At 39.0% G+C, this 12992-nt stretch overlaps 1 protein-coding gene across 6 annotated transcripts in view; it reads right to left on the reverse strand.

Annotated features, from left to right (window-relative positions):
• The window catches only part of LOC145669563 (maternal effect protein oskar-like), a 59390-nt gene extending 50350 nt beyond the window's left edge, over positions 1-9040 (reverse strand). For 2 of the 6 annotated variants that reach the window (XM_081737775.1, XM_081737770.1), the window contains exon 1: positions 8294-8458. In XM_081737775.1, the coding sequence (XP_081593901.1) occupies positions 8294-8443 (150 nt within the window). In that variant the 5' untranslated portion in view covers positions 8444-8458. Of the gene's footprint in view, positions 1-304; positions 451-6837; positions 6985-7382; positions 7808-8293; positions 8459-8986 lie in introns of those variants that run through there. The other 4 variants (XM_081737773.1, XM_081737771.1, XM_081737772.1 and 1 more) reach the window with 4 other exon arrangements.
• Positions 9041-12992: the final 3952 nt, after the last annotated feature.

Raw genomic sequence — 12992 nt, forward strand, 5'->3', positions numbered from 1 at the left:
ATCTAACGTGAAATTTTACATAACACTATGCAAATCGGCCACAGAGACAGTGAACACACTGAAGGAAACTTATGGCGAACAGGTAATGAGCCGTACGCAATATTTGGAGTGGCACACGAACTTCAAAGGTGGAAGAATGTCCCTTGAGGACGACAAGAGATCTGAGGAAGATGCGGAATGAATTAGGAAATTTGTGGATGAGAATCGTAAAAGGACGCTCAACGATATTACAGATTGCTGATGTGTTGTAAGGGTCAGTGTACACAATTCTAACGTTGGAATTGAATATACGGAGTGTCGTTACCAAGTTTCTTCCCCGATTGCTGACTCCTGATGAGAAGGAACATCGTATCCAAGTGCGCCAAAATCTCCGTAAGCGTGTTATGGATGATTAATCCTTCACGTCCAGGTGGCACTGGGAACGAAGTTTTCCGTCTTCAGGTTAAGATCCTGAAAGAAAGAAAAAAAAAAGGCATAATGGGAAAGCTTAATAATCCCACGACCGAAGACGGCGAGAACGATCCACAGCTCAACGAAGACACCATGGTCACTGTGTTTTTTAGACATTAGTGGCATTGTTTATGGAGAAGTCTTTCTCTAGCGCCAGAACAAATCGATTTACTGCGACTTTTGTGGCAGAATATTCGGTGAAAGCGACAAAATCTGGCGCGAACGAAGAATAAATTTTACCGCGACAATGCACTGTCTCTCTTCTCGTTCATGAACTTCTCGTCATCCACAACATATTGTCGTTTCTGCACCCGTTAGATATAGCTTTCGTCGACTTCTTTCCCGAAGATGCAACTGGAAGGCTGCCGTTTCCACACATGTCAAAAATGAAAATGGAATGAAATCTTTCAGTTTAACGTCCAACGATTATGTCCTTAAGGCTAAGGGAGACGGAAGATTAAAGCAAGTGAATAATGATGGAAGAATTGGTGGGATGGGAAAGTGAGAAAACGGGAACACCGCGAGAAAACCCACGGACACGATGTTGACCACCACAAATGTACTTTACTGGGGATCGAACCAGTGACCTCACACACCAGAGGTAAGCGCTCTAGCATGAGAATCTCCGTACCGCGTGTGGATTCGATGCAAACAGGGCGCGTGTGTCGTGAGTGTTTTAAGATCATATGAAATGAAGGACTGGAGGTCAAGGGCCGTGAAAAGGTGTAACAGCAAAGAAAATAAAGAAAACATAGGAATAGTAAGTTGTTTCTCTGATAAACTAGCGTATAAATAAGCCTGACTGAAAATAGCCCCCCCTCCTTCCCTCAGTGACCTAACCCTATTCTACTCGTTTGTCTTCGCTAATGTAGGCTTCTACGCTTCAAGCTGGGTCACGAAACAAACCTCATAGTCGTGGAAGCAACGTTGCCAGACGTACGGTCTTGACCGTTCGAATATGATAATTAGCCCGTCTTGTACGGTATATAGTCCAATAAATTGACCGTAGGCACTATGTACAGTCTTACTGAAATTTGGTAGCAATATCTTATTTTTAAGCAAGAAGTTACCTTTTATCATGTTTTCTATCTGTCAATGACTAGAGGGTGCGGTGGGTCAGTGGTAGAGTGTCTGGTGCATGGGTTCCTTGGTTCGAGCCCAAATCGCGCCAAGTAAGCTTTGTGGTGGACGCACACCGTGTGCGTGGGTTTTTTCTCGGGGTTCTCCCGCTTCCTCCCACTTTCTTCATTCCACCATTTCATTTATTTCTCACCATCGCCGTCTCCTTTAGTCTACGTGGGATATAAAACTTAAAAGATTTCATTTCTCAATGACTAGTACTGGTCCAAATCTCGCCGTTATAGTGATACTTAGAGAGCTGACAGACATTTTGTCATTCAGTATACTAAAAATGAAAACTCGGAATAAACTTATTAGCTATGACAGTAAATGCACGTGTTTGAGTCAGTCAGTATGCAAGATACTGGGTTCATGTGTGACAGTTTAACATAATTTCAAAATAAGTCTGCAGGTTATAGTTCGAACACAATATTACAGCTTACATAAAGTTGACATTCCTTTGAACGATGAAATGAAAAAATTATCAACTTTAGTGTGATTTTTCTGTTATTTGGCCACGCTGCAAATTAATATTAAAACTACGTTTTAAAATAACTGCAATATTGCCTCTATTATTTTTTATTTTACCGTACATAATTTCACAGCAAAAGAATAAACATGTTTGAATACAGTACTAAAAAATTATGCATGCTTATAAAATAAAGACCTTTCTTAAATTAGTTATATTGTACTGTTTCCAGGAAGATAAAACGGACGTTCTTACATTGCGTGTAGTTCTCGTATTTTATGAGTCTGGCACCGCTGAGTGCAACAGAAGTTTTTTTTTCTTTTCACTGAGCCGAATTAAAAAAAAAAAAAACGCTGTGTTTATAGCCATAATGATTACGCCCCTCTGAACTAAACTTGTACCGATAAATGTAATTGCTTATACAATAACACTTCCAACGTATTAAGAGTCAACTTTAACGAAAGGTACGACCACTGGCGGATTAAACCAAACGTCTTGGGAGGGGCTCTTTGTTGTGGAGTGGAATATGTTCCCATAAATTAACCCCCCCAAAGAAAAAGAAAGGTAAAACAGATTCAGGAAAAGAGGGTAAAAGATATAATTGCTACGGAATTTTCACCACAATGTCCCCTCCCGAAAATATATTTTGTCCATGGCTATGCTTTACTAAATATTTCGCTAGAAAAAATATCAGGTTAAACATTTCTTAGAACGCTCATAATGTTTCTGTATTCTAGTAAAATGAATTAAACAAAAGGACAAAAGAACTTACAAGTTACAACGCAAAATGCGCTTTTCGGTGAATACCACCCAAGGCGTATCTGTCGATATAATATTGTTGCGATCTACGACAATGTTCCTGTGACATTCAAAAGTGCTAGTCCTCCTACTTTCTCCATTCCACCATTTCATTCATTGCTCATCAGCACCGTCTCCTTTAGCCTAGCCCGTATAACCATGGAACGTAAAACTCAAAAATTTCATTTTCATTTTTTCCATTCAGCCGCTTTTCGCCAGAACGAGATCGCAACCACGTTTTCAGTCGGTGCAATGTGGATTAAGATCGTTCTGCACTGGCCACGCTCGAATGCAGGGTTACAAGTATGCACAGCAATTTTCGAATAGTCACGTGAAGATCTTCGCCACTGGTGGCCAAGGCTTGCAACGCAGTCCATGATAGAGTTTCACCTTCCTCTATAATTCTCTTCCATTTAGAAGTAAGGATTGCAAATTCAGAACTAAGGAGGGATTTTTTTTTTTTTTGTTTTAGTTTTAGAACGCGGATGTGTTGCTCAGAGTTTTGTCAGTTGCACGTGTTGGCAATAGAATGTTGAGTCCGTATACGTTTAAAACTTCCGGCGCAAGACGCATTTTGAGGTCTTCTACAACCGACTCTATCAACGGAATGTAGACAGTTCTTCAGTAGTAAGATGTCGTGTCACCTGCCCTGATGTGAGTACGATCTGTTTGTCGTTGGGTGAGATGAGAAGTTCGAATCTGCACGTCGATACTGGCAGCCATTCTGGATATTGCTTCGAAAATTGCCTTGAATTCTTCTTTGCTGTTTGAACGCTTCTTGTTTAATGCTGCGATAGTGTCCTGAATGACATCTGACGCTGCGTTCATGTCTAAATCTGTCTTCTGCAAAAGTCGTTTAAGGGGGAGTTATCATGAGAACATCCTGAAGACAAGTAATAGTTACGATAAACTCCCTGTCGTGCATAGCAGAAGAAAGTGCCCGTGCTTTGGCTGTATGTAACTTGGACTACTTGGAACACACTGTAGAGCCTCACTAATTTTTTTTTTTAAAATTTCAAGTGAAATTGTAACACCATGTCGTTCCGTTCAACCCATCTCGTTTCACAAAATGTCTCCAACTGGTCACCAAGTGTAAGCTTAAGGACAGTATTACGTTTTGACGATGCGGTGGAAAACGCAATGATCTCTTTCATTGTTCCTAGACATTTCCTCACGCACTATACTGACGATGACCTGAAGATGGACAAGTTGAGGCTTTGATTGCAATATGAACAGTGCAGCGCGTTTGAAGCCTCATTCTGGATCTCCTGCACTGCCCGGCGACTTTGAGAGGTCATGACGGCGCAACCATCTGTACCAATACTAACGCAGTTTTTCGGGTCGAGTGAGAAGTCTCGTAGCAAAGATAGAACAATTTCTCCAATTTTCCCTCCAGTCAGTGACAGTTCGGGCGGTTCTGCGTCTTCGGATTCCGAGCTCGAACCAATGTCCTCACGTTTCAGCTCTGCTGATCGAGGATCAATGAAACTGAAGCAGTCTTCTCTTATTTCACCCATGTTCGTACCTTAGAATCAAAGACAGCTGAGATGTATGCGAAACGTCCATAGTCTCATCAAAATAATAGAATAAAACTGATTCCCCCCCCCCCCTGCACTCGATTGACAATATTATAGACGTGATTTCTCATCCACAACCCTCAATTACCACAAGTCATTCTAAATATGCCCAATTCTCGAAAATTGCCCTCGTTGAACTTAGTTTCTACACCGTCACCATATGAGGTCCAATTATCCGCACAAGCATCTTCCCTGTGGCCTTGCCTTCCAAGGAATATCACGTTCTACAACATTAATTTCAGTTTGTCGCGATTTAGGATTACTTGTGTTCTTGACGAGTTGATTTGATTCTCGACTGGTTTCACTGGTTCCCAGTAGTTTTTCAGAAACGTTTTTCCGAGCTCAACAGCGTTAATGTACTATTATGCATTGTTGTGAGTTTTTAAAATACCGTAGAAAGTAGCGAATTTCTTCAAAGGTTTAGTCACAAGAGTTTGGAGAGGCATGTTTATTCGATAGCCCCCAACCAAACCCGTTGCAAAAAATGAGCAATATTTATACCCCTCCCCCCAAAGAAAAACCTCTCATGGGAAAGAACCAGCCATGGATAGTTTTCCTGATGTTATGGCCTCAAGTAAAATCGTCCTCCTTCCTTAAATTTATCTGATATTATGACTCGAGTTATCGTTAGCGTAAACGCGGCATGCTGGACAGACACAATTTTTAAATAGAATTTAAAGAATTAACCCTCTTTTGAAATAACGCAAGAACGATCCCAAACTTTCGTTCGTGTGGCGGTAAACTACAAACAGCAGTGTGTGTAATTTTAATATTTTGGAGGGCTCTTGGGGAGGGGGCGATTGCCCCCCCCTTTAATCCGCCCCTGGGTAGGATAGATATGGAATGGTTTCCTATTGACAGACCTATTCTTAATCTGCAATTCCAATACTATTTACCCTCCCCGCTGATTTAGTGGTTAGTGCGTGTGACTGGTACATGTAGTCTTGCGTTCGGCTCATGTTTAGAGTTGCCCTCCAGTTTCAAACCTACAAAAAAGCAGTAAAACATTGAAACGTGCAGATACAGATCCACAGTATAAGTAGTAATAGTAGGGGTGGTAGTAGTAGTAGTTGGGTTCTGTTCTCACCATAAAATGGGCATGCTGCTGAATCATGAAACCTTCCGCGCCTTGCAAATAGTACCAACTTCCACACCTAAACATTACATAAGAAATCCAAATCATCATTTCTCCTGTAAATTTTCCTTTTTTTTATATATAAAAAACGGAGGGGCAACTCTAAACTTAACCCATCGGTTCGATTCCCGGTGGCGCACAAAAATTTGACTTAACAATAATTTACTTTCATTAGTAATCCGTCTACTTTAACCAAAGAGCATAATCCTGGGAGTTAAACTATAAAAAAAATCATTTAATCTTCACAATAATATTCGGAGAATGTCTACATGAAGGTGCCAGATTACGTAAAAAATAGAAGATTTACAGAAGAAATGAACTGAATTAAGGGAAACGTAATTGATTTGTGGGATATTATTTAGTTCCTCTCCCCAGATCACTTGGTAGTGACTCTGGTTCACTTTGTACTAAGTAGGATTCGTTATTTGTAATTGTGATGAGAATAAATACAGTTGTGAACGTAATGGTATAAAAACTAGTGCATAAAACACGAAACAATTTGTGCTAGGTGGTCACTAAAGAGCACGAAAGCAAACCGAGTCAGGGCAGGAGCGCAGCAGGAAGGCCCAAGTGATAGAAAGGGGGTGCGTTCGTAAGAAACAGGCAATGGTGGGTATATGTATAAACGAGGCCGTTTACTACGGCTCACTGTAAGTCACAGTATTGGCTCCGGAGCAGTCGATGGATTTGGGGAAGATACTAAATGCCATGCGATTTGTGTATCATTTAAAAATGGAATAGAAGTGGGAAGGTTCTAGAATACAGGTCCCCCATATAGGCTAGTACCTAGGTTGGTTCCTTTGTGTACCAAAGGTTAATATTTAATTCAGCCAGTATTGCCGAGCGAGCGTTAGCGAGTGAAGGCGGGTTAGAGCCCCGCAGGGCACGTTGTTTTCGGTCTTTATTACAGCTAAATGGGAAGGGGGACCGTGTTCTAGAACCTTGCAAATAGAAGTAAATGTCGAGAAATGCAGTAGAGACTATATGTACTTATCGAAAGCACACATAAGGGAATATGAATACAATGATGCAAGTAGTCACCCCTAACCTAACCTGACGTAATATTAACAGAACTTACCGATATTGCAACATTTTTTCGCAAAAAGGGCTGGCCTCATTCAACTAAACATAGGCCTAATATTCATTAAGTATGTCTCACCTCATGTAGACTCAATACTGAAATGGGACCTTGAGAAGACCACTCAAGCAATCGAAAGATTAAGCAGCATTAGATTCGGAACGTTTGGTCGGTACATGGAAAGCTGTTAATTTTATAGAAAAAAACATACTCTAATATCTTTAGGGCATTTATTCCGAAGTTGGGCGTCCGCTTTCGTCAAGTTTCTTCGCTGTTATTTCCTTTCCACACTTTCTGCAATTTGTTATTAGGTTCATTAATCCGTGCTCTTCACAAACTTTTAAAATATTTTGCTCGTTATCAACATATTGCTTCACAAATGTTAAAACTGCTAGTTCATTGCCCTTGTACATTCGCCATGTTGATAACATAAATGCTAGTTTCTTTCCCACAATGCAACTGTTCGGTTACCTTGCGCCAAGTAGTTTCCTCCGCTCGCCGTATAGTCCCATGTTTATAACCGCTTATATATAACAAATAAACAGATTTTTCGAGGCTCTTATATATTATCAAGCACACAAACGATCAAATTATCCATATCTTTCCTGTAAATTTTAAAAATTTCGCTGCAAACGGACGCCCAACTTTGGAATTTAACCCATATTTAGTTTCAAAGTACCGGTACGTGCAGTTTTTAGGATATACTAAATATATTTATAATGCAAAAAATCAGTAAAATGCAACCTACATACATACCACTTGTTACATAAAATATTTCTGCGATCAATGCATTGTCCCAATTGTAGATCAAGTGAAATCACAAGAAAAGGAGAATCCGAGCTCAACATTGATTCTCTTGAAATGGAAACTGATTTACAAAGGTATTTAATTCTCTCCATTTCTACATCGTATGGAGGAAATGTTTGCTACCGGACTGCTTGAAAGGGGTATCCCGGAGATAAAAGTTTAGTTCCAGACATGATGTTTATCAACATTTTTTTTTCTTAATTTAATATTGTTTGTCTACAGTAAATATCAGATATTGCACAAAATCATGTTTTGCCGTATTTCGCAAGTTTAAAATAAAATCTATTTTACGTTTCACCGATTTCACTACAGTTGAAAAATAAAAAGCCATCAAAAAACAAAGTTGTACTTGGCGAAAACAAAACAATATCGAATAACAGTTGCTATGCAACAAGGATATATACAAGCTTTCATCATAACGCAATTTTAAGTCGCAATTTACATTTCGATATATAAACCTGAAAATAGTGGCGGTCAGATTAGATTTCATTATTCGAATGCACTTGAAATTGTTCTAATCACAACAAATCATTAGGACAAACTTAAAACTATTTAACTTACAAAATGTCTTATTTTTTTCTTATATTGTACCTTATTTCTAAAAATATTAAATGAACATGGAACATAGAGACGCCTCAGATTTAAAACAGAACCTTTGGGTACTGAATACAATTTTTTTTTTAACGTCCCGTGCTTATGTTATGTAAACTACGTCATGAATATTTACAAATGAATCATGATGGCAGAAGTGCAAAAAGTGGAAAAAAGAACCCGCACAAACTCACAGAAAAGATGTCTTTATACCAACCCACAACCTCTAGAGGATGGAACCAAGAACCCTCTAAATATAAAATACATACCTCTAGCTTGCAGGTATAACGAAGATTAAAACTCTCCCCGCTGGTCTGGTAGCATGTAGGCGTGGTCCTGTGTTCGATTTCCGGAGGGAAAACATCAAAATTTGAACGCGTTACAGTGGCTCGGACACCATCTAAATATGTAAGTTTCATCTCATATAGCCTAGGTGCTGAAGAGATGCAGAACTGTAATAAGCAGATGAGTGCGCTGAAGTTTAGCGTCCCTTCTCAGCAGCGAAGCATAAGACATACATTTAGTTTTAAGATCGAATTTAAATTACTGTACTGTGTTCAATGATCTCACCGGGAATCGAACCCGAAGTATCATCATGCACTAATTACGCACACGCTTGCCAATATCTTAGCAGGAAGGGCAAGCATTAAGTCATAAACAATTTTACTCGTATTCCTAATTAATAAATAAACCTTTATCATACTACTCTTTCACTTGATGAAACATAATTCAACCCTTAATACACATCTCGGAAAGCAATGAAACCTTTTCCTAAGACTGAAAGAAAGTCTGAATACATTTCTACCTCCAGAATGCAAGCTTTTCTGCTTATCATCGTTAAAAATTGCAACATGTCTAGCATTTCTTTCACCACATTGCATGTTATTTTTTCCCTCTCATAATCATCCTAAAATTGGGAGAAAATTAAATTTAAATTAAATTCATTGAATACCAGAACTAACCATCTTTTTCAAAGCATCCGTTTTTACTTCCTCACTCATTGTATTACAATTATGCAGCATTCATGCAACTTCGACCACCGCCAGACGAACGTTCAACGGGGTTATAAAGCGGGTTATAAGCGTTCAGGCACTCAACCTGTTTCAGCACCGCCAACTATTTCGCGGCGTATTATGCTAGTACTTGTTCTGATTTATACTCTTCAGCAGAAAAGAATGCTGCGCTTAATATTTTCTAACCCTGTACCGGTAAACTTCATGGGACCTTATACAGAATCGTTCTGACGCGTGATTAGTGTCATATTAAAGAGTTCGACTAACATAGGTTTCCTGCAGTAGTCAGGTCTTTAGTATGACCAGTGGCGGCGGTTGGACGTTAAAGTGGGGGGGGGGAAGGCATGATCTGAATATTTGTATATCAATGTTAGTTTTCGTAGTTGCTTGTGACACTTTGTTTGACGAAAGGTTGTATAACTATTAGGATACTGTCTTTATCAGTTAAAATACCGTGTATCGTGTTTCATATTTTATTAAGTAAATTGATAAGAGCAACACAAGTAGATACTAGCCCCTTGTAGTCTTAAACAACTAAAGTGAAAGAAGAGATTTGATACCTTGTTTATGAACATCTTAAAGTTCTGTCTGGAAAATTGTGTGATCAGATTAGGGGCCTATTTAATAACAAATTTGCAAAACAAATAAATAGAAAGGATAATATTAATCAAATAATCATAGTAATGAATAATAAGGCTTGTTTTGCAAAAGTATATTGAAACTGGGAGTTAATGAACAACTTATATTTTTAATTTCATGCATGCAGTTATATGTGTTATTATGCTCTTAGAAAGACAGCGAGTACTACAAGCATTTGCTACGACATTTAAAGAAATACTTTTGCAGCTTCCCGAAACATATTCGTTATCATTAGGTACAATTTTCACTTTCTTGAAATACATCAAAACTCAACATTCCAGTTATACAGATAATCCTAAAACCTAGAACTATGTTGAATTCAATAAACTTATTATATATGTGCACCCATAAATTCGTATATTACACTGTAAAACAATGGTAAAGGTAGAAGTTGTTTCTTATTACTCTCTTTTTAGTTAATATTTCTTACTGAGCTCCTTCGTGACTAAGCGGTTAGCGCACGCGACTTTGACGTGAGATACTCAGGTCCGATTCTCGGCGGGAGCTCATGTGGTTCGGATACCACGTTAATCATTAGATTCACATCTCATATAGCCTCACTACTGAAAGGGATGTTAAACTCAAAAAAAAAAAAATCAAATCAAAATATTCCTTAGTATTAGAAAGAAGAAAAGACACTTTAGGAACCGTCGATTTTTGTGTAATTAAAGAATAACTTGTGAAGGACTTTTTTTTTTTTTTTTTTTTTTTCGAAAGGTTATTTCAATTAGTTCCAAAGAGGCTGACTAACATATCGAGCCCTTGTAAGAAGAAATGAAAGTATGCTCTAATTGTGGCGCTCTAATAAGTTAATTTTTGGGCCACTTTTCGTGGTAATTAAAACGCAATTCCTGTGGCTTTCTTAACTCCATGGGAAGACAACCAATACGTACTCACAGAACGGCAAATAGTTTATGGCACAGTTTTTATTCTATGAACCAATAATACATACAAAACTTTATACTTCCAAAGGAAATTATATACATTAGTGGGTCATTTAAAAAAAGTGGGGGGGGGCAAATGCCCCCCTTTGCCCCCCCTAATCGCCGCCCATGCGTGAAGCAGTGGTGTAAGTAAAGGCTCAGAGGCCACCCCGCAGACAGCGTACAGTGGGGCCCCTTCTCTATGTTCTACTTCACAATTTGAGGAACCCCTGAGCAATGCGGGGTCCTTATTTACGCCTCTGGTGTGAAGTATGTAGGGTTCAAAAAAGGGGTGCTAGGAAGGCTGGGAACCACAGCACTCGGGTTGATTGTTCTTAAATGTGTAGTAGCTAATACTGATACATTAACAATACATTTTCTCCTCCCGAGCTAAGATTAATCACTACACGGGCGCGCGTCCAGAAATGTTTGTTGGGAGAGGACCAATACTACAAGCTTACGTCTATGTAATATTGAATGGGTATTATTCTGCCCCCGAAAATAACGGTAAATAATTGTAAAATACTTCCACCTATATTTTCAGGAAACAAAAGATAGAACTAGATGGTTTTTATAAGAGCAAGAGTACAGATCAAATTTTCATGCTACCTCAATCATTTCCCTGTTAAACAAGAATAGTTTTGTCGACAAAGTGTAGTACAAATGTATATTAAGTTACGAAGTTTTTTGGGAGGGACATCCGGACCTGCTGGGTGCCCACCTGTCACTAATATCCCAATCTATCCTCCTCACATTGTGATTTTATCTTTCTACGACAAAGATTTCTGGAAGAAAGCATCATACTGAGATTCACCATCCTCTTTTTCCTCCTCAGCCTAACCAGGCGAATCACAACTTTCTTCCCATCATGTAAAATGACTATATTACACAGCAAAAAACTGATGATTTTACTGATTTTTCTTTTACGGCAATTCAATTTGTCTATCATGTTACCATATTGTTTCAACATCAAGGCCATGGCCTTCCTAGAATAGCATAAATATGTACTAACAGACATGGAGAATTTGTGTTAGAGGAAAAGTTTAGGCCTACGCGGTATATTTAACATTTATCTCGAGTAACGAACAACGTATGATATTTCCTGTAATCCTTCACAAGTATAACAAATCAAGGAGAACTTGAGGATAATCTAACATAAAAATTCGGGATTTCCTGGCAGGTTCCTTCTTTTGACTAATATCAAGGATTTTTCCTCCAAGAAACGGTAATAGGCCTATAAAAAGGAATGGTTAGAACTTATGTTTACATCGTTTTGTGCTACGAGCTAGGTCTCCAGTGTGCTCTTTCAGCAAAGACCTACTGTAAATTAAGTGCATCCAATCTAATTTTCTTTCAGTATTTTGTTTCCAATATTACTGAACTATAGCTAGTACTAACTAGTCATATTGACGTCAGGGTTGAATATGGAGCACTTTAAGGTTAGTAATACCATTTTAATTAGAGTATAGTTATGTTCAAAATGTTTGCTATATAGACTGCTCGACAATTGCTAAGGAACAACTGACTTCTGCTACGTAGCATTCCCAGCAGTTGACCACAGTCAAATGCAATGTAGAGGGCGTAGTTGAGCAGGACCTGTTATCTGTATAAAAGGTAGTGCACGAAAGCTCTGTTTTCAGTCAAAAATTCATGCAGTGACGTGTTTGACGTAAATAGCACTGTAGGTGATGGAACTTAGTTCTGCGGAATTCAATGTGGTGGGGCAATAATTAAGTGCAAAATGGTCTCAAGGCACCATTTGAGTGCGTACGATCGTGGACATACAGTTGAATGGCTGAAAGCTGGTCAAAATGTCACTACTGTGAAGACAGCAATTGGAGTATCAAAAAGTGTCATCTCGTGATTGAAAGAGGCCGGAAAGGCGATTCAGAAGCATGCTGATGGTCATCGAAGGAAGACTAGACCTCAAGACGATCGATATGTATCCCTAGTGGCGAAAAGGAATAGACAGTGCACTTCACGCCAGATAGTTGCAGACCTTGCAACAGCTCCCCTGCCGTGTCGTGACAAAACGCTGTAACTTTGGCGGAGAAGTTTTGCGAAAATGAGCCGTAAAGTTTTCATCCGAAAATGTGATCTGTATCGTGTAGAACCAGTGTAACTAGGCAATAATGGTCAACCAATCAATTTTCACCAAATTTAATCACACAACATGCATTTACGTAACATTACATGTAAGCACGTGTTTCCAAAGTCAAGATACACTGGTTCTACACGATACAGATCACATTTTCGGATGAAAACTTTAAGGCTCATTTTCGCAAAACTGCTCCGCCAAAGTTACAGCGTTTTGTCACGACACGGCAGTCCCGGTACACATGTACGACCCACTGACCCACCCAGAAAACTTGACCTACTGACCCACTCCATCT

Source organism: Thermobia domestica, chromosome 14 (assembly GCF_964235325.1).
Source record: "Thermobia domestica chromosome 14, izTheDome1.hap1.1, whole genome shotgun sequence".
NCBI classification, from domain to species: Eukaryota; Metazoa; Arthropoda; class Insecta; order Zygentoma; family Lepismatidae; genus Thermobia; species Thermobia domestica.